Source organism: Tachyglossus aculeatus, chromosome 2 (assembly GCF_015852505.1).
Source record: "Tachyglossus aculeatus isolate mTacAcu1 chromosome 2, mTacAcu1.pri, whole genome shotgun sequence".
In the NCBI taxonomy this organism is placed as follows: domain Eukaryota; kingdom Metazoa; phylum Chordata; class Mammalia; order Monotremata; family Tachyglossidae; genus Tachyglossus; species Tachyglossus aculeatus.
The window spans coordinates 33,335,834-33,357,929 of NC_052067.1; the positions used below are offsets into that span (position 1 = coordinate 33,335,834).

The following is a 22,096-nucleotide window of genomic DNA, read 5'->3' on the forward strand; positions in this document are numbered from 1 at the left end:
CTTAACATTTATTCAATCAACGTTTTGTACATAAAATACATCCGTTTCACTCTTTCCTTTAGCCAAGGTTTTATGGTAAGACTAATCCTGATTGTGGAGATTCATAACTGAAGAAATGGAGTTCCAACCTTTCGTTTTGGCTACCAACCTTCAGAATGACTCATTTGCAAATATGATTTACCCAGGACAATCACCGACTGCATACGGAATAAGGACTTTCTTTTTGCTCGATATTTACAGCATTGATTTCACTACCTCATTCTTCAAATATGGAATTTACAAGATTAATAATAATAATAATAATGGCATTTATTAAGCACTTACTATGTGCAAAGCACTGTTCTAAGCGCTGGGGAGGTTACAAGGAGATCAGGTTGTCCCACAGGGGGCTCACAGTCTTCATCCCCATTTTACAGATGAGGTAACTGAGGCACAGAGAAGTCAAGTGACTTGCCCAAAGTCACACAGCTGACAATTGGCAGAGCCGGGACCTGAACCCATGACCTCCGACTCCAAAGCCCAGGCTCTTTCCACTGAGCCATGCTGCTTCAGCTTTTACTACATGTAATACGCACACATCAAGAGAGAAACCTCCCGCAGGGATTATGCCCTGGCTACTGCAGCGTGGCTCAGTGGAAAGAGCACGGGCTTGGAATTCAGAGGTCATGGGTTCGAACCCCGGCTCCGCCAATTGTCAGCTGTGTGACTTTGGGCAAGTCACTTAACTTCTCTGTGCCTCAGTTACCTCATCTGTAAAATGGGGATTAAGACTGTGAGCCCCACCTGGGACAACTTGATCACCTTGTATGCTCCCCAGCGCTTAGAACAGTAGTGCTTTGCACGGAGTAAGCGCTTAACAAATGCCATCATTATTATTATTATTATTATTGCATCTCCTTCATTACAATCCTCTAGGCCTTTTTCAGCTTCAGCTATCAGATCGGGGAGGGTGTGTGTGGAAAGCGGGGGATGGGGGCCGTGAACATGATGCTGCTTTGAATAGGATATCTGATCGCTGTTTGAAGTGATCTCATTCATGAATGTGTCCGGTGGCTTACTTTTCCTACCCCTGAGCATCCTACTTGCTGTATGGGCTCTAATCCTGGCTCTCCCACTTGCCTGTTGTGTCATCTTGGGCAAGTCGCTCTGCTTCTCTGTGCCTCATTTTTCTCACCTATCAAGTGGAGATTAAATACCTGTTCTCCCTCTTGGGCTGTGAGCCCTATGTGAGACAGGGACTGTGTCTGACCTGATAAACTGTTATCTACTCCAGCTTAGAACAGTACTTGGCTTACAGTGTTCGTTTAACAAATTCCACAATTATTATTATCATAATTAACTACTGCTTCACTGAAGTATCCTTCGCTTTCAGGCTTTCCACTCAACAGCTCAATTTCACTGTCACCACCTGCCAATATACAGGAGAAAAAATGAGAAGTCTGTCTGAAAACTTGCCCCAGGACAAATTATTTTTGCTGTCCTGCAGCCCGATTACAGTCCTACTGGTAATGTCCCAGTTTTCTGGAATCCTTATTGATTGAAATAAATTTGTTTCCTTAATAAACTTTCTGCTCAGACTTTCTGTAGGTGGCCCGATCACCCCTAGGAGCTGTGGAAGGCCCCTCATGGGGGAGGCCCCCCTCCACCTCCACCCAGGAGAGGCCTTCTGTGAAGGAGACCCCTCTGCCTCCAAGGAGGGGTGTCTTGGCTGGGGAGTGGGTCCGCTGGCCATTTTCCTACTGACACCCTTTCCCCACATTTCTCCATTCCAGCACTGCTCTTGCTTCACGATGAAATTTTAATTTATGACAAAACTTCCATCTCCTACAGTTGCTTCATTTGCAGTTCAATAGGTTATCAAAACTGAAAGGAAAAAAAAACAAACTGCAATATCTGAGGACCTGAGGCAGTCAAAGGTCACGGACACCGAGGCTCAGTTGATCTTGAGGAGCCTGTATTTTTGGCCCTCAAGCCACAACACCCTACTTGATTTTTGTTTTTGTGCCTCTGTCCTTCTCTTTTATGCTGTTTAAGTGTTTTATTACTTCACCGGCTCCTGATGTAGTCTCCAGTCTACTCTCCCCCGTTTATATTCATGAGCCCCTAGATGAACAGAGTCCATCTCCAATTCTCACCTGAATACTCTTTACTAGTACTTAGTACAACACTCTGCATATAATAAGCCCTTAATAAATACTACTACTACTACAGCAAAGTGTAAATTCAGATGTGCTGCAAACACAGCCCAGAGCAGAATTAACAGGCTAAAGTAGTTTCACCAAGCAGCGTGGAGTAAAAAGCACTGCCTTGAGATAGTATGGCCAAGTGAACAGAGTGTCCAAATCTAAGAAATCCAGCCATGCTCCAAAGGGCAGAAAGTGCTCAATAAATGTAATCAATTGAATGAAACAAACAAAAAACTTGCTTGCTGTTGCACTACAAGGTCTTTTTTAGTCTAACACTTTCAATTGAGCCACCTAGAAATTGAGCTGGAAAAAGTTCTGAATCTGGTCCAAACGTTATTTAAAAGGTTTATAACTCTGGAGTTTAACTATATTTCTTCATAATTGGTTTGGTTTTCCTGCTTTGAAAATTTCCAGATTCAGCAACTTTGGAATCTAGCAGCCAAAAGTACACTCATTTTCTTTTCTTTTTTGTAAATGGAAAAGGTATATTCTTTCCCCACCCTTTCAAAATCAAGAGCAGCTGAACTGATTCCATATAAATTGTCTAGAAGTTTGGCTCTGGCTGAATTCTAACCTAACATTTTAACCCCAGTGCAAACTGGTTTGAGATAAACTACAGTAGTTTGAAAAGCAATTCTTAGTAGCTTAGTTTTCAAATCTAAGCATGCACTTCTATAAATATTAAAATTAGATCAAACCAGCCAGGATGTACCTTCAAGCCTAAGTTTAAGCTTTTTTTTGTCTAAATGTACATTTAAATATCAAAATATTTGAAGTTTGCAGATTTATTTTACTATAACCACAAGAACTAATGCAACTACCACTAAACCCTCATTTCCCCTACTCCCTTTCCCTTCTGTGTCACCTACGCACTTGGCTCTGACCCAACCCTCTGTCCCACAGCACTTATGAATATATGATAATAATGGTACTTGTTTAAAATGCTTATTATATGCCAGGCACTGTATCAAGGGGCTGAGACAGATAAAAAATAATCAGATTGAACACAGTCCCTGTCCCACATGGGGCTTGCGGACTAAAGGACTAAAGTCTAAAGGATTGCATAACCCTAATTTATTTTAATATCTGTCTCTCCCTCTAGAATGCAAGCTCCTGGCAGGCAGGGAACTTCTCTACCAACTCTGTTGTATTGAACTCTCCCAAGTACTTAGTATAGTGCTCTGCACACAATAAGTGCTCAATAAATACCACTGATTGATTGATAGCAGATTAAGACTCTGGGCATGCAGGCTACACTGCTAAAAGGAGTATACTAGACAAAAAAAATCCAACGTTAAGTTTTAAATGAAAATGGGCTTACTCCATGTCTGTTATACTGTACTCTTGCAAGTGCTTAGTACAGTGCTCCGCAAACAGTAAGTGCTCAGTAAGTATGATTGATTGAATATTCTCTGAGGGGCAAAATGAGTGTCCTTATTGCCCATACTATCAAACTCCTTCAAGGCAGAAGACAGATTTCTAGAGGTGAGAAGTTCTTTAGATGTCTAATGTACCAAGGAAGTTTGGCTTGGGATTGTTCACATGGGAACTGCCTCTACATGTCTTGTTGTCTGTCTCCCCCTTCTAGACTGTGAGCCCGTTGTTGGGTAGGGACTGTCTCTGTATGTTGCCGACTTGTACTTCCCAAGCGCTTAGTACAGTGCTCTGCACACAGTAAGCGCTCAATAAATACGACAATGAATGAATGAGTGAATGAACTGCCACCTGGCACTCTCTTATGCTGCTGCTTTCTCCTCCGTTAGAGCGAATGGTTGCTCCAGAGCAGGAAGTGGAGTGATGACTTTGAGATATGCGGTTAAAAAATATGCTGTCATATTTATCTTTATCTTATCAATTTATCTTTCCAAATATTCTGCCTGGCTCATCAGCTCCTTGCAGGCAGGGAATGTGTCTGCCTATTGTTATATTGTATTTTCCCAAGCGCTTACTCTGCACACAATAAATGCTCAATAAATATGATTGACTGACTGACAAGCTGGCCTCACCTGGAATAGTCCTCATTCCACCAGGGAGTAATATAGATCCAGCTCACTGTGGAGAATAAAATCTTCAAGTTGAGTTCCTTGTTCCCTTTAAGACTCTGCCTCCTAAACACATGAACTACCAAAGAGGTTCACATCCAAACCAAAATTTTCGATGCCAAACTTATAGATAAAATTTCCAAGAGAGGCTTGTAACTATCTTATTTGATGCTGTCGCACTTTCCGTAAGAGAGAAAAAAAAGGCCACGCAGAGCACAAATGTACTAACCTCCTGTCGAACGACATTTGCCGTTCTCTCCATGTGATCGGTTTTCCTTCCGGATTTCATGGTGCTTTAATAAAGAGCAAAATCAGAAGGTTACTATGTCTTAAACGGGACACGGGATCGGGGCCTGCTTAATATATTTGGATGACTTATACAAACACTACAGAGACTGAAAGATCCTTAACGTAAATGAACAAACTAAATAAGTTTAATTAACCTTTCTCGGAGTGATCCGAGCGATCGGCTCACCCAGCACAGCAATACTACCGGGTCGACTTGAAGGCGCTCCCTGTTTAGCTACGGCCTGGAAATCCAGGATGAGCAATGAGCCACAGGTCGGAGGATCCACCCGGAGGAATCGACTGCCAGGCCAGTGGTTCCCGCAGTGTCACTCGCACTGTCCCGCCCGCCACGTTCCTGCCACTGGGCACACAGTGCCACGAGCGAGGAAGCGGGTTGGGGGTAGAGCCCACCGCCACGGGCACGCAAGGGCCAAACCCATGTCCAACCAGAGTAGGGTCTCTGTGGTAGCAGCAGCAGGGCTGCTCTATTTATTACTCTATTTATTTATTTATATATTTAACTTGTACATTTCTATCCTATTTATTTTATTTTGTTGGTATGTTTGGTTCTGTTCTCTGTCTCCCCCTTTTAGACTGTGAGCCCACTGTTGGGTAGGGACTGTCTCTATGTGTTGCCAATTTGTACTTCCCAAGCGCTTAGTACAGTGCTCTGCACATAGTAAGCGCTCAATAAATACGATTGATTGATTGATTGCTAGGCCAGAGTGCCCCAAACTGGCAGGCAGTTGCCCCGAAAACCATCTCAGAAGCCACTGATGTCTTCCGAGCGGTGTTCGCTGACGATTTTCAACGAAAAATCTTCCACCCACCATGTGACCGGCCCTGGGGGATGGCCCGGCCCCAGCGGGCGATCCCTCCCCATCCCACTCCTGGTCGTTTCGCCCCTTCGTCACCGAGCCACGCTCTCGGTGGGGAGGACGGAGACGACTCTCGGATCACCCACCGTGTCACCGTGCGGAAGCTCCCAGCCGGTGGCCTCCGGGACGTCGATGCCGCAGCAGCCTGGCTAACGAGTCGTCCGGCGGAGCCTCTCAGGAGGTGAAGAGACCCAAGAGGCCCAAAAAGGGCAGCGTGGGCCATGGCACTCGTCGGCGAAAGTCCTAAAAGTTTCCCAAAATAAAGAAATTACTCAAATGGCGGATGGTACTAAACCATAAAGTTGGGTCTCATGGGATCTACAGGATTATCTCAAGTTTGTAGAGCTACAACCTCAAAATATATTTTTCAAAGGCTAATATTCACAATCCAGACTGATGTAATATTCATGAATTTGGATGCAACGGAAATTGGTTATTCTATTAACAATACAAATGCTTCTTTCCAAGATGCCCTATCTCGAGGATGCTCCCACGTAGAGCATTCAGTGCCTAGTTCATCTGAAAATGCAATTTCCTCTTCAAGCTCTAAAAAACGTGCCTATTATCAGTGAGTATCTAGGAATTATTACCAAATCATTAGACAGCTACTCTGCAAAAAAGATTAAGGACGGACGGTCAATGGCTCAATTACCATAATTTCTCTGATGCTTTCTTTATATTACGGGCAGAATATGACTTATTCTGAAAATGCTTTCTATGGATGCCACTGCTAGTTTAAATCCTTCTACTGGCTCTCTGTAAAAATGTTCATATTAAAACTCTCCCAATTCCAATTCCTATCTTCCCCAAATTTGCTGTTACATTTTTTCAGGACACTAAAATACAGCTATAATATAAGGACAGCTAGAATACAGCAAACACACTTTACTGTGATGTGACAACTGTTGCTAGGAATAAACGAGATAGACATTTTTCTCCCAGTGTTTTTCAGTTACATCCAATTAGTACCGTCTGCTGCACATAGTAAGCACTCAATACATACCATCGATCGATTGATCGTTACCCCGGAAACCTTAGCCACCCTCCCTCAGTTCTATAACATGAGGTTTGCATTCCCAACTAGCCCTCGAATTAAAGAAAACTCTCCTTAGAGTGCACGTGCCTTGATCAGTGCCGCTCACATTTGTGCAACCATTACTTCTGTCATCTCCTCGCTTCCTTCTCTGATAGGTGTAATGTCGAGGGAAGAACAATTCCCAATTCCCTAGAAGCATTCTATCCCAATCTCTTTCCTGCTGAGATTCCCTGCCCCAGCGCCGAAGCACCCCAACGCTTCTTTATATACCTGGCTCCCTAGTTCCTAAGCCGTGGCTTTCCTGCTTTCCGTACCCTTTCAAACAACTGTTGCCGCTACCACCGCCATACCAACCCCTTTCATGATATCCATCTATGGTATTTATTGAGTGCTTACCGGGTACAAGAGAAACAAAGGAGAAAAATCGGTTAAAAACATCCACAGTAACAGAGAAAATGAGAACAAAGAGGAGGGACAAAAAATATGGGCCAGGAGAAAACCACAGGCAGAAATACCATATTTACCTGCATCGTTTTTGAAACTCTCAAATGAGGGAAGGAGCATACATAGTAAGCGCCACTGTTGTTATTTTTATGGAGTAAATTAAGTGTACTAGTACAGTGCTTTGCACACAGTAAAGCCTCATTAAATATGACTGAATGAATGAGAGAAAAGGAAGGAAAGCAGAAGAAAGAAGAGAAAGTGAAGCGGGCACTTGAGACCAAGTCTCAAGTATTTGTTAAGCGCTTACTATGCGTCAAGCACTGTTCTAAGCACTGGGGTAGACACAAGGTAATCAGGTTGTCCCACGTGGGGCACACAGTCTTGATCCCCATTTTACAGATAAGGGAACTGGGTACATAATACTGGCACTGTATTAAGTGCTCAGGAAAGTATAAGGCAACAGAGCTAACAGACATGACCCAATCAATCAAGGCCCTACTGAGAGCTCACCTCCTCCAGGAGGTCTTCCCAGACTGAGCCCCTTCCTTCCTCTCCTCCTCGTCCCCCTCTCCATCCCCCCCATCTTACCTCCTTCCCTTCCCCACAGCACCTGTATATACGTGTATATGTTTGTACATATTTATTACTCTATTTATTTTACTTGTACATATCTATTCTATTTATTTTATTTTGTTAGTATGTTTGGTTTTGTTCTCTGTCTCCCCCTTTTAGACTGTGAGCCCACTGTTGGGTAGGGACTGTCTCTATATGTTCCCAACTTGGACTTCCCAAGCGCTTAGTACAGTGCTTTGCACACAGTAAGTGCTCAATAAATACAACTGATTGACTGATTTACTGTGTGCAAGAGCACTGTACTAAGCACTTGGGAGAGTACCATCTAACACTATAACAGACTCAGTTCCTGCCCACAGTGAGCTTACATTCTAGGGGTGGAGACAGATACTGATCTAAATTAGAGAAAGTGGAAATGGTAGAGTGCAAGGATGGGCACAAAAGGGCCACGGGGGTGAAGGCGGGCTGTGCCAGGGCCGATTTCCAGGGCCAGCCTGGGATGGAATGGGAGGACAGGCGGTCTGTGGCGGCGGTCCCCTCTCCGGGCCTCTGCTCCATCTGACCCTCCCCTTCTCCCACCCCTCACTGATGTGGCTCAGTGGAAAGAGCGCGGGCTTTGGAGTCAGAGGTCATGGGTTCAAATCCCGGCTCCGCCAAGTGTCAGCTGCGTGACTTTGGGCAAATCACTTAACTTCTCTGGGCTTCAGTTCCCTCATCAGTAAAATGGGGATTAAGACTGTGAGCCCCCTGTGGAACAATCTGATCTCCTTGTAACCTCCCCGGCGCTTAGAACAGTGCATTGCACATAGTAAGCGCTTAATAATCAATCAATCGTCAATCAATCACATTTATTGAGCGCTTACTATGTGCAGAGCACTGTACTAAGCGCTTGGGAAGTATAAATTGGCAACACATAGAGACAGTCCCTACCCAACAGTGGGCTCACAGTCTAAAAGGGGGAGACAGAGAACAAAACCAAACATACCAACAAAATAAAATAAATAGGATAGAAATGTACAAGTAAAATAAATAAATAAATAAATAAATAGAGTAATAAATATGTGCAACCATATATACATATATACAGGTGCTGTGGGGAAGGGAAGGAGGTAAGATGGGGGGATGGAGAGGGGGACAAGGGGGAGAGGAAGGAAGGGGCTCAGTCTGGGAAGGCCTCCTGGAGGAGGTGAGCTCTCAGCAGGGCCTTGAAGGGAGGAAGAGAGCTAGCTTGGCGGAGGGGCAGAGGGAGGGCATTCCAGGCCCAGGGGGTGACGTGGGCCGGGGGTCGATGGCGGGACAGGCGAGAGCGAGGTACGGTGAGGAGATTAGCGGTGGAGGAGCGGAGGGTGCGGGCTGGGCAGTAGAAGGAGAGAAGGGAGGTGAGGTAGGAGGGGGCGAGGTGATGGACAGCCTTGAAGCCCAGGGTGAGGAGTTTCTGCCTGATGCGCAGATTGATCGGTAGCCATTGGAGGTTTTTGAGGAGGGGAGTAGTATGCCCAGAGCGTTTCTGGACAAAGATAATCCGGGCAGCAGCATGAAGTATGGATTGAAGTGGAGAGAGACACGAGGATGGGAGATCAGAGAGAAGGCTGGTGGAGCAGTCCAGACGGGATAGGATGAGAGCTTGAATGAGCAGGGTAGCGGTTTGGATGGAGAGGAAAGGGCGGATCTTGGCAATGTTGCGGAGCTGAGACCGGCAGGTTTTGGTGACGGCTTGGATGTGAGGGGTGAATGAGAGAGCGGAGTCGAGGATGACACCAAGGTTGCGGGCTTGTGAGACGGGAAGGACGGTAGTGCCGTCAACAGAGATAGGAAAGTCAGGGAGAGGACAAGGTTTGGGAGGGAAGACAAGGAGCTCAGTCTTCGACATGTTGAGCTTTAGGTGGCGGGCGGACATCCAGATGGAGATGTCCTGAAGGCAGGAGGAGATGCGAGCCTGGAGGGAGGGGGAGAGAGCAGGGGCAGAGATGGAGATCTGGGTGTCATCAGCGTAGAGATGATAGTTGAAGCCGTGGGAGCGAATGAGGTCACCAAGGGAGTGAGTGTAGATTGAGAACAGAAGGGGACCAAGAACTGAACCTTGGGGAACCCCCACAGTAAGAGGATGGGAGGGGGAGGAGGAGCCTGCAAAAGAGACTGAGAAAGAGACTAATAAATGTCATTATTATTATTATTATTATTATTATTATTATTATCTGGCCACTGCTCTCCTGCTTTTCGGTCTGAGGGTGGAAGCCACAAGCTGTGCAAGTGGCTGACGGCAGTAACGGTAGCTACCCTTCCATTCCTAGCTTGGGCAGTGGCTAGAGGGTGGGAGGCAATCTGCTTCAAGTCAAAACTCACCTGGGTTGGGCAGCAGCGGCACGGGAGACAGTCGAGGGCGGAGACTCAAGTTAACTGCACGGAAGGAGGTAATGATAAACCACTTCCATATTTTGACCAAGAAAACTCTATGGACACACTCCCAGAACGATTGCAGATGGAGAGCGGGGCGTTCTGGCAGAGATGTGTCCGTGGTGTCGCTATGGGTCGGAAACGACTCCAAGGCATAAGACAAGACAAAGTACACAGGTACGCACGGAGCAGGTGCTCAATGAATGCCATTTGTTGGCCGGTTACCATAATTCATTGAGAGCCTATTGTACGCAGCACTTGGAGAGTGCAGTACATGTAAAAGACTTGGTCTCAAGTGCCCGCTTCACTTTCTCTTCTTTCTTCTGCTTTCCTCCCTTTTCTCTCATTCATTCAATCATATTTAATGAGGCTTTACACTGTGTGCAAAGCACTGTACTAATACATTTAATTTCCTCCACAAAAATAACAACAGTGGCGCTTACTGTGAATGCTCCTTCCCTCATTTGAGAGTTTCAAAAATGATGCAGGTAAATATGGTATTTCTGCCTCTGGTTTTCTCCTGGTCTTACCCATATTTCTTGTCCCTCTTCTTTGTTCTCATTTTCTCTTTTACTTTGGATGTTTTTAATTGATTTTTCTCCTTTATTTCTCGAAATTCCTCCCCTCTTTTTCCTTGTCCCTTACCATCTCTTCCCCCACTAACCATCCCTTCTTTCGTCAGCTTCTCTTCCAATCCCTGGCTGCAGAATTCACCTCCTAATGTTTGTACTTCTCTTCTTGTCTTCTTCTCCCTCTCCCTGACTGTCCTTCACAGTCCTGTCTTCCCTACACCTCCTTCCCCTCGTCAAAGACTTCTGTCTTTAGCCCAAGCCAGCTCTTCAGTCCCTATGCTGATGGTATTTGTTAAGCGCTTACTATGCGCCCAGCACTGTTCTAAGCACTGGGGTAGAAACAAGGCAATCAGGTGGGGCTCACAGTCTTGATCCCCATTTTACAGATAAGGTAACTGAGGCCCAGAGAAGTTAAGTGACTTGCCCAAAGTCACACAGCTAAGTGGCAGATCCGGCATTACAACCAACGACCTCTGACTCCCAAGCTGGGGTTCTTTCACTAAACCACGCTGCTTCTCTCTATATTTCTCAATTTAATAGATTTAATAAGAGAAGCAGCGTGGCTCAGTGGAAAGAGCCCGGGCTTTGGAGTCAGCGGTCATGGGTTCGAATCCCGGCTCCGCCACTTGTCGGCTGTGTGACTTTGGGCAAGTCACTTCACTTCTCTGAGCCTCAGTTCCCTCATCTGGAAAATGGGGGTGAAGACTGTGAGCCCCCCGTGGGACAACATGATCACCCTGTAACCTTCCCGGTGCTTAGAACAGTGCTTTGCACATAGTAAGCGCTTAATAAATGCCACCATTATTATTATTATTATTAATAGATGAAGAAATGGAGGTAGAGAGAAGTTAACCCCAATCTCCACAGTACCTCTCAGGTCTTCTCAGAGACTCAGTATTTTGGGCGCATTTCAAAAATTAGCAGAACAACAGCATGTGGTGAAATGGTCAAGTTGTTTAAATGTTCTGCTTTAGCCAAATGGGAAACCCAGTTCCCTACCCACCTACTTAGACTTCATAAGCTCTTCCTCAACATAGGGAAGAATTTTTATTTTTCAGTCCAAAATCTTTTTTTCTATTACAAATAGAAATAAATGTCATTATTTAGTCCAAAATCTTTTTTTCTATTACAAATAACGTTGCCCACAGTGCCATCTACTGATGCCAAGGAGGCAATCAGAAGTTATGAGATTTTAAAAACAGACAATTCTCTCATATTTTCAAGAAACTTATTCCATCTGTTCAATATGAAAGCTCTTTGAGGAAAAGTAGTTTTTTTTTAATAATGTTCTGTCGAGTGCCTGGAAAACTAAACCTACTCTATAAATGTCAAAGGATTTTCAAAATCTTTACAAAACATAATTCAATCCACTTAATGAGAACCTTTCCTTCCCTTCAACAAGCAGCTCATATTTTACTTGAGAAAATGGAAGTTTATTTTTTTTTCCTGCCTTCTTTTAGGTAAGAAAGAAAATGCCATTTCTGGGCCGGTATCCTGTCTCTGACAAGGTCAACAAGCCCCTTGTAAGGAACCCTGTGATGGTTGTCCCCTAGTAATGATAATAATAATAATAATAATAATGGCATTTATTAAGCGCTTACTATGTGCAAAGTGTTTGGTTTCGTTCTCTGTCTCCCCCTTTTAGACTGTGAGCCCACTGTTGGGTAGGGACTGTCTCTATATGTTGCCGTCTTGTACTTCCCAAGCGCTTAGTACAGTGCTCTGCACACAGTAAGCGCTCAATAAATACGATTGATTGATTGACTGATTGCCCCCCTTGGCCTCCCTCCGAATACTGAGATATGAACCCCGTTAACATCTTTAACTTTCTCTCCAGAAACCCACTATGGTGGTGGTGGCGGGGATGGTCGTGGCAGCAGCAGCGGTATTCTTTCCTTCACTCAATCGTATTTATTGGGCACTTACTGTGTGTAGAGCACTGTACTAAGCGTTTGAAAAGTACAATTCAGCAACAACTAGAGACAATCCCTGCCCAATGATGGGGTGCCACCCATGGAGTGCAATGCACTGCCCTATGCGCTTCACAAAGTACAACGGAAAGACGTGACATGGTCCTTATCCACCAAAAGCTTACACTCCAACACGGGACACGTAAAAAAAAAAATACTTACAAATAATCAGAATGGTAGGATGTACAATTGAAATAAACCTAAGTAACAACTGCTGAGGGAGGGATACTGTTAGAAATGGTTGGTGGGTTGATAGCAGTTGGGTGTTGGGAATTACTTGGGGAAAGCTTGTTGGAAGAGGAGGGATTTTAGGAGAATCTGGAGAAATTTGGGGAGGGGAAGGAGTCAGATAGCCTGCTCAGGCATAAATTTATGCAATTCCCTAGGAAACCTACTGACATATCCTACGACAATGAATCCCATATGCTTATCAGCCGTTGGGTACAGAAATGTTTCCTTTCCTTTATTGGAACCTATCACCTTCAAGCGTCCATGGGGGTCTGTCCTCTTGTTCTGATGTCGTGGGATCTGATGCCCGCCTTAAAATCAATCAATCAATCGTATTTATTGAGCGCTTACTGTGTGCAGAGCACTGTACTAAGCGCTTGGGAAGGACAAGTTGGCAGCATATAGAGACAGTCCCTACCCAACAGTAGAAACTCCCTTCACAATCCTGCAAACTTCTATCGTGTTTCCCGTGGCTTGTGTCTTTTCAGATCAGAAAGCTGCTCCAGTCCCTGGTCATCTTGGCTGTTCTCCACCTCTTATTATTCCTACCAGGGATGCAGTGACTAGAACTATGAAGTTTTCCACAAATGGGCAAACCATGACTTTAAAGTGGAAGATTTATGGCAAAAAAAAAAAACAAGACACCGTAATAAATGCACTCCTAAATTCCATTAAGGGAAATGTTGTTTTGGGGTGGTTGTTTTTTAAGGTAGGCAGCTTTTTGCTTGTATGAGATACTCAAGTTTTGTTTCAAGACATTCGGTGTAGAACACAAAGTTTACACAACCGAATATAAAGTACCTTTCAAATTTAATTTTAGAGGTACATTAAAACTGCTGATTCTCCTTTTTAGGATGAGACATGGTCTATATTACGTAGAAACTTGGGGCTTAATTCAATTTAATTCTCTTCTCTTCCCCTTTAAAAGTCCAGAATGGTTTATTATTGTATTTGTTAAATAATTATAAAGATTTTCTCTAGTTGTTTTTGGCATAAACTCTCAAATGCCAACTCCCTTTGTTCTCCATTTAGCAGACTCAACCTTCAATAGCACTGAACAGAACTACTAGCCCTTATTCTATCATTGCTTGCCGTGATATTAGAATTAACAATGCTTCAACAAAAATACGATGGGCTCAAAGGAATTTAAAATACCCTGTGCCAACTGACAAGTTATTTCTGGCTCACTGTCTTACAACAAAATGTTCCACCCTTCTCCTTCTGACTTAGACTGTGAGCTCCATATGGGACAGGGACTGTGTCCAAATTGATTATCCTGTACCTACCCCAGTGCTTAGTTCAGTGCCTGGCATATAGTAAGCACTTTACAAGTATCAGCGCTTAGAACAGTGCTCTGCACATAGTAAGCGCTTAACAAATGCCATCGTTATTATTATCAGAAATAAAAGTACCCACAAAAAGGTAACAGTAAACAAGAATTCTAGGAGTGATTACAACTGCTGTTTCATGAAATTTGAAATGGCGTTGAGTTTCTGGTTTTTATTACCTTCATTCCACTGAGCCTGCATTCTCCAGTCACCAGTTCATTCATTCATTCATTCGATAGTATTTATTGAGCACTTACTGTGTGCAAAGCACTGTACTAAGCGCTTGGGAAGTACAAGTTGGCAACATATAGAGACGGTCCCTACCCACCAGTGGACTCACAGTCTACCCATGCCACATCTAATAATCTCTTCCTGTCTCTAACCTTTCTGCCACCTTGACACTAATAATAATAATAATAATGATGATGATGATGGCATTTATTAAGCGCTTACTATGTGCAAAGCACTGTTCTAAGCACTGGGGAGGTTACAAGGTGATCAGGTTGTCCCACGGGGGGCTCACAGTCTTCATCCCCATTTTACAGATGAGGGAACTTGCCCAAAGTCACACAGCTGACAACTGGCGGACCGGGATTTGAACCCATGACCTCTGACTCCCTCGCCCCCCTCTCCATCCCCCCCATCTTACCTCCTTCCCTTCCCCACAGCACCTGTATATATGTATATACGTCTGTACATATTTATTACTCTCTTTATTTTACTTGTACATATCTATTCTATTTATTTTATTTTGTTAGCATGTTTGGTTTTGTTCTCTGTCTCCCCCTTTTAGACTGTGAGCCCACTGTTGGGTAGGGACTGTCTCTATATGTTGCCAACTTGTACTTCCCAAGCGCTTAGTACAGTGCTCTGCACACAGTAAGCGCTCAATAAATACGATTGATTGATTGACTCCAAAGCCCGTGTTCTTTTCCACTGAGCTACGCTGCTTCTCTAACCAATGGCATTTACTGAGCACTTACTTTACACAGAGCAATCAATCAATCATATTTATTGAGCGCTAACTGTGTGCAGAGCACTGTCCTAAGCGCTTGGGAAGTACAAGTTGGCAACATATAGAGGCGGTCCCTACCCAACAGTGGGCTCACAGTCCAGAACTGAGCACTGTACAGAGCACTGTACTAAGCACTTGGGAGAGTACAATATAACAGAGTTGGTGGGCACATTCCCTGCCCACAATAAGCTTACAATCTAGAGGGGGAGATAGGCATTAATATACATGAAATAATTACAGGTATATACGTTCGTGCCCTGTGGCTGAGGGTGGGGTGAATCTAAGGTGAAAGTCTGAGGGCAAAGCAAGAGGGAGTGAGAGAAGAGGAAATGAGGGGTTAGTTGGGGAAGGTCTCGGAGTCTTGAAGGTGGGTAGCACTTATGTACATTATAATAATAATAATAATAATAATGGCATTTGTTAAGCGCTTACTGTGTGCAAAGCACTGTTCTAAGCGCTGGGGAGGGTACAAGGTGATCAGGTTGTCCCACGCGGGGCTCACAGTCTTCACCCCCATTTTGCAGATGCGGGAACTGAGGCTCAGAGAAGCTAAGTGACTTGCCCAAGGTCACACAGCAGACATGTGGCAGAGTCAGGATTCGAACCCATGACCTCTGACTCCAAAGCCTGGGCTTCTCTACATACATATCTTTAAAGTATATATTATAAAGGATTTATGTAAGATCTATGACCGTCTCCCCCTCTGGACTGAACTCATGGGTAGGGAATGTGTCTGCTAATCTGTTGTCTTACTCTCTCCCAAGTGCTTAGTACCATGCTCTGCCCAAGGTAAGCGCTAAATAAGAAGCATGAGAAATGAGAAGCAGCGTGGCTCAGTGGAAAGAGCCCGGGCTTTGGAGTTAGGGGTCATGGGTTCGAATCCCGGCTCCGCCACTTGTCAGCTGTGTGACTTTGGGCAAGTCACTTCACTTCTCTGGGCCTCAGTTCCCTCATCTGTCAAATGAGGATGAAGACTGTGAGCCCCACGTGGGACAACCTCATTACCTTGTATCCCCCCCCAGCGCTTAGAACAGTGCTTTGCACATAGTAAGCGCTTAATAAATGCCATTATTATTATTAAATAAATACGATTATTGATGATGATGACAGGAGAGTGATCATATGTTGGACACGAAGTGGGAGGGAATTCTACACCAAAGGCAGGATGTGGATGAGGGGCAGTGGCTCAGTGGAAAGAGCCCGGGCTTTGGAGTCAGAGGTCACGGGTTCAAATCCCGGCTCTGCCAACTGTCAGTTGTGTGACTTTGGGCAAGTCACTTCACTCCTCTGGGCCTCAGTTACCTCAACTGTAAAACGGGGATTCATCATCATCATCAATCGTATTTATTGAGCGCTTACTATGTGCAGAGCACTGTACTAAGCGCTTGGGAAATACAAATTGGCAACACATAATTAAGACTGAAGACAACAATTAAGACTGTGATGTGGGACCTTGTAATCTCCCCAGCGCTTAGAACAGTGCTTTGCGCATAGTAAGTGCTTAACAAATACCAACACTATTATTATAGACAAGATGGAGGTACAGTGGGTTGGTTGGCATCAGAGGAGCCAAACCCGGGGGGTACAGTGGGTTCGTTGTTTTGTTGTCCGTCTCCCCCTTCTAGACCGTGAGCCCGTTGTTGGGTAGGGACCGTCTCTATATGTTGCCAACTTGGACTTCCCGAGCGCTTAGTACAGTGCTCTGCACACCGTAAGCGCTCAATAAATACGACTGAATGAATGGTTGGAATTAGAGGAGCAAAGTGTGTGGGCTGGCTTTTAATAGGAAAGCAGTGAGGTAAAGTAGGAGGGGGCAAGGGGACTGTGTGCCTTACGGCCAACTGGAAGCAGTTTCAGAAAAGAGAAGAGAGACTGGGTTGTGGAGGGTCAAGGAGGGAGGCGAGGAGGGGGTGATGAACTGAAGCCAGCGGGTACATAAAACCCATCTGACGACTTTGGCCAGGAACAGCGGCAAGGAGATGGGGACGGAGTAGAAGGATGCGATGGGCTCGAGAGGGGTTTACTTATGATATTAGATGATGCCCCGTGAGGGGTTTATTTACGATATTAGATGTGCCGTGAGGGGTTTATTTACAATATTAGATGTGCCGTGAGTACGTTTGAGGGCAGAGGGGATGTAAATGTCGGAGAGTGAGCATTTGATGACGATGGTCACGGAAAGAAAATGAGTCAGTACAAGCACCTTATTAAGTGAGAAGGGATGGAGTCAGAGGGTTGATTCTGAAAGTGCAGAAGGCCAGCCCGAGTGCTCAGAAGTGTTCCGCTCCAAGAAATTGTTTAATTGATACAGCCCGCACCCTCCGCTCCTCGGCCGCTAATCTCCTCACCGTGCCTCGTTCTCGCCTGTCCCGCCGTCGACCCCCGGCCCACGTCGTCCCCCTGGCCTGGGAAGCCCTCCCTCCGCACATCCGCCAAGCTAGCTCTCTTCCTCCCTTCAAATCCCTACTGAGAGCTCACCTCCTCCAGGAGGCCTTCCCACACTGAGCCCCCTTTTCCCTCTTCTCCTCCCCATCCCCCTGCCCTACCTCCTTCCCTTCCCCACAGCACCTGGATATATGTTTGTACAGATTTATTACTCTATTTTACTTGTACATATTTACTATTCTATTTATTTTATTTTGTTAATATGTGTTGTTTTGTTGTCTGCCTCCCCCTTCTAGACTGTGAGCCCGCTATTGGGTAGGGACTGTCTCTAATAATAATAATAATGGCATTTATTAAGCGCTTACTATGTGCAAAGCACTGTTCTAAGCGCTGGGGAGGTTACAAAGTGATCAGGTTGTCCCACGGGAGGCTCGCAGTCTTCATCCCCATTTTACAGATGAGGGAACTGAGGCCCAGAGAAGTGAAGTGACTTGCCCAAAGTCACACAGCTGACAACTGGTCGAGCTGGAATTCGAACCCACGACCTCTGACTCCAAAGCCCGGGCTCTTTCCACTGAGCTACGCTGCTTCTCAACAAATACACAAAAACATACACAAGTGCTGTGGGGAGGGGAGGAGGAGAGGGAAAGGGGGGGCTCAGTCTGGGAAGGCCTCCTGGAGGAGGTGAGCGCTCAGTAAGGCTTTGAAGGGAGGAAGAGAGCTAGTTTGGGAGATTCATTCATTCATTCAATTGCATTTATTGAGCGCTGCGTGCAGAGCACTGTACTAAGCGCTTGGAAAGTCCACCACTAGGCCAGGCTGCTACCCTATGGTATTGAATGGTTACTGGGTTCAGAACCGTAAGCTCCTTGTGGTCAGGGAATGTGTCCGTTCTATTGTTCAGTTGTACTCTCCCAAGCCCTTAGCACAGTGCTCTGCACACAGTTGGCACTCAATAAATACCACGGGAGGGAGGGCATATTCCAGGCCAGGGGAAGGACGTGGGCCGGGGGCTGGCAGCAGGACAAGAGAGAAGGAGACCCACTGAGGAGGTGAGAAGCAGCGTGGCTCGGTGGAAAGAGCCCGGGCGTTGGAGTCAGAGGTCATGGGTTCGAATCCCGGCTCCGCCTTGGGCCAGTCACTTCACTTCTCTGAGCCTCAGTTACCTCATCTGTCAAATGGGGATGAAGAATGTGAGCCCCACGTGGGACAACCTGATCACCTTTATCCCCCCCCAGCGCTTAGAACAGTGCTCTGCACATAGTAAGCGCTCAGCAAATGCCATCATCATCACCAGAGGACACTCACAGTCTTGATCCTCATTGCGCCGACGAAGGAACTCAGGCCCCGATGAAGTCAAATGACTTGAGCAAGGTCACACAGGCGGGACTAGAACCCGCGTCCTTCTGCTTCCCTCCTGTGAGCCCACTGGTGGGTAGGGACCGTCTCTAGATGTTGCCAACTTGGACTTCCCAAGCGCTTAGTCCAGTGCTCTGCACACAGTAAGCGCTCAATAAATACGATCGATTGATTGATTAATAATAATGATGATGGCATTTGTTAAGCGCTTACTATGTGCACAGCATTCATTCATTCAAACACATTTGAGCGCTTACTGTGTGCAGAGCACTGTACTAAGCGCTTGGGAAGGACAAATTGGCAACATATAGAGACGGTCCCTGACCAACAGTGGGCTCACAATCTAGAAGGGGGAGACGGAGAACAAAACAAAACATATTAACAAAACAAAATTATTATTATTATTATTCTCTGGGCCTCAGTTCCCTCCTCTGTAAAATGGGAGTGAAGACTGGGAGCCCCACGTGGGACAACCTGCTCACCTTGTATCTCCCCCAGCGCTTAGAACAGTGCTTGGCACATAGTAAGTGTTTAACAAATACCACTGTTATTATAATTATTGTCTGGGCCTCAGTTCCCTCCCCTGTAAAATGGGGATGAAGACTGAGAGCCCCATGTGGGACAACCTGGTCACCCTGTAACCTCCCCAGCGCTTAGGACAGTGCTTGGCACATAGTAAGCGCTTAATAAATGTCATTATTATTGTTATTATTTTGTGGGCCTCAGTTCCCTCATCTGTAAAATGGGGATGAAGACTGGGAGCCCCATGTGGGACAACCTGATCACCTTGTATCCCCCTCAGCGCTTAGAACAGTACTTGGCACATAGTAAACGATTAACAAATGTCATCATTATTATTATTATTATTATTCTCTGTGCCTCAGTGACCCCATCTGTAAAATGGGGATGAAGACTGGGAGCCCCACGGGGGACAACCTGCTCACCCTGTAACCTCCCCAGTGGAAATGGGGATGAAGACTGGGATCCGCACGTGGGACAACCTGGTCACCCTGTAACCTCCCCAGCACTTGGAACAGCGCTTGGCACATAGTAAACGCTTAACAAATGTCATTATTACTATTATTATTCTCTGTGCTTCAGTTCCCTCATCTGTAAAATGGGGATGAAGACTGGGAGGCCCCCGTGGGACAACCTGCTCACCCTGTAACCTCCCCAGCGCTTAGAACAGTGCTTGGCACATCGTAAGCACTTAACAAATGCCATTATTATTCTTCTGTGGGCCTCAGTGACCTCCTCTGTAAAATGGGGATGAAGACTGGGAGCCCCACGTGGGACAAACTGCTCACCCTGTAACCTCCCCAGCGCTTACAACAGTGCTTGGCACATCATAAGCGCTTAACAAATGTCATTATTATTATTCTGTGGGCCTCAGTGACCTCATCCGTAAAATGGGGATGAAGACTGGGAGCCCCACGGGGGACAACCTGCTCACCCTGTAACATCCCCAGCGTTTAGAACAGTGCTTGGCACATAGTAAGCGCTTAACAAATGTCATTATTATTATTATTCTCTGGGCTTCAGTTCCCTCATCTGTAAAATGGGGATGAAGACCGGGATCCGCACGCGGGACAACCTGGTCACCCTATAACCTCCCCAGCGATTGGAACAGCGCTTGGCACATAGTAAACGCTTAACAAATGTCATTATTATTATTATTCTCTGTGCCTCAGTTCCCTCCTCTGTAAAATGGGGATGAAGAGTGGGAGCCGCACGTGGGACAACCTGCTCACTCTGTAACCTCCCCAGCGCTTAGAACAGTGCTTGGCACATAGTAAGCGCTTAACAAATATCATTATTATTCTTCTGTGGGCCTCAGTTCCCTCCTCTGTAAAATGGGGGTGAAGACTGGAAGCCCCACAGGGGACAACCTGCTCACCCTGTAACCTCCCCAGTGCTTAGAACAGCGCTTGGCACATCATAAGCGCTTAACAAATATTATTATTCTTCTGTGGGCCTCAGTTCACTCCTCTGTAAAATGGGGATGAAGACTGGGAGCCCCACGTGGGACAACCTGCTCACCCTGTAACCTCCCCAGCGCTTAGAACAGTGCTTGGCACATCGTAACCGCTTAACAAATGCCATTATTATTATTCTGTGGGCCTCAATGACCTCCTCTGTAAAATGGGGATGAAGACTGGGAGCCCCACATGGGACAACCTGCTCACCCTGTAACCTCCCCAGCGCTTACAACAGGGCTTGGCACATCATAAGTGCTTAACAAATGTCATTATTATTATTCTGTGGGCCTCAGTGACCTCATCTGTAAAATGGGGATGAAGACTGGGAGCCCCACCGGGGACAACCTGCTCACCCTGTAACCTCCCCAGTGCTTAGAACGGCGCTTGGCACATCGTAAGCGCTTAACAAATATCATTATTATTCTTCTGTGGGCCTCAGTGACCTCCTCTGTAAAATGGGGATGAAGACTGGGAGCCCCACCGGGGACAACCTGCTCACCCTGTAACCTCCCCAGCGCTTAGAACAGCGCTTGGCACATAGTAAGCGCTTAATAAATATCATTATTATTATTATTATGATTATTCTCAGGGCCTCAGTCCCCTCATCTGTAAAATGGGGATGAAGACTGGGAGCCGCACGTGGGACAACCTGATCACCTTGTAACCTCCCCAGCGCTTAGAACAGTGTTTGGCACATAGTAAGCGCTTAATAAATATTATTATTATTCTGTGGGCCTCAGTTCCCTCGTCTGTAAAATGGGGATGAAGACTGGGATCCGCACGTGGGACAACCTGCTCACCCTGTAACCTCCCCAGCGCCTAGAACAGTGCTTGGCACATAGTAAGCGCTTAACAAATATCATTATTATCCTTCTGTGGGCCTCAGTGACCTCATCTGTAAAATGGGGATGAAGACTGGGAGCCCCATGGGGGACAACCTGATGACCCTGTAACCTCCTCAGCGCTTAGAACAGTGCTTGGCACATCGTAACCGCTTAACAAATGCCATTATTATTATTATTATTATTATTATCATCATCATCAACCGTATTTATTGAGCGCTTACTACGTGCAGAGCACTGTACTAAGCGCTTGGGAAGTACAAATTGGCAACATCTAGAGACAGTCCCTACCCAACAGTGGGCTTACAGTCTAAAAGGGGGAGACAGAGCACAAAACCAAACATACTAACAAAATAAAATAAATAGAATAGATATGTACAAATAAAATAAATAAATAAATAAATAGAGTTAAAAAAATGTACAAATTACTTACTATTATAGAGACAGTCCTTAGCCTACAAGGGGGGGTCAGAGGTCACGCGTGGGGGGGGCAGGGGGTCACTTACATCCGGGTCCCCGGCGTCCGCACGTGCGCTCCCCCCAGGCCGGCGGCGCGGACAGCGCCGCCCAGCGGCCG

The 22,096-nt window shown here is 45.8% G+C and overlaps 1 protein-coding gene across 2 annotated transcripts in view; it reads right to left on the reverse strand.

Annotated features, from left to right (window-relative positions):
- OXNAD1 (oxidoreductase NAD binding domain containing 1) overlaps positions 1-22,049 on the reverse strand; it is a 47,056-nt gene extending 25,007 nt beyond the window's left edge. Inside the window, exons 1-3 of one of the 2 annotated variants that reach the window (XM_038765480.1) lie at positions 22,026-22,049; positions 5,481-5,637; positions 4,458-4,521 (exon numbers count right to left, since the gene is read on the reverse strand). In XM_038765480.1, coding sequence (XP_038621408.1) covers positions 4,458-4,521; positions 5,481-5,617 — 201 coding nt within the window. In that variant the 5' untranslated portion in view covers positions 5,618-5,637; positions 22,026-22,049. Of the gene's footprint in view, positions 1-4,457; positions 4,522-5,480; positions 5,638-22,025 lie in introns of those variants that run through there. The other variant, XM_038765489.1, reaches the window with a different exon arrangement.
- Positions 22,050-22,096: the final 47 nt, after the last annotated feature.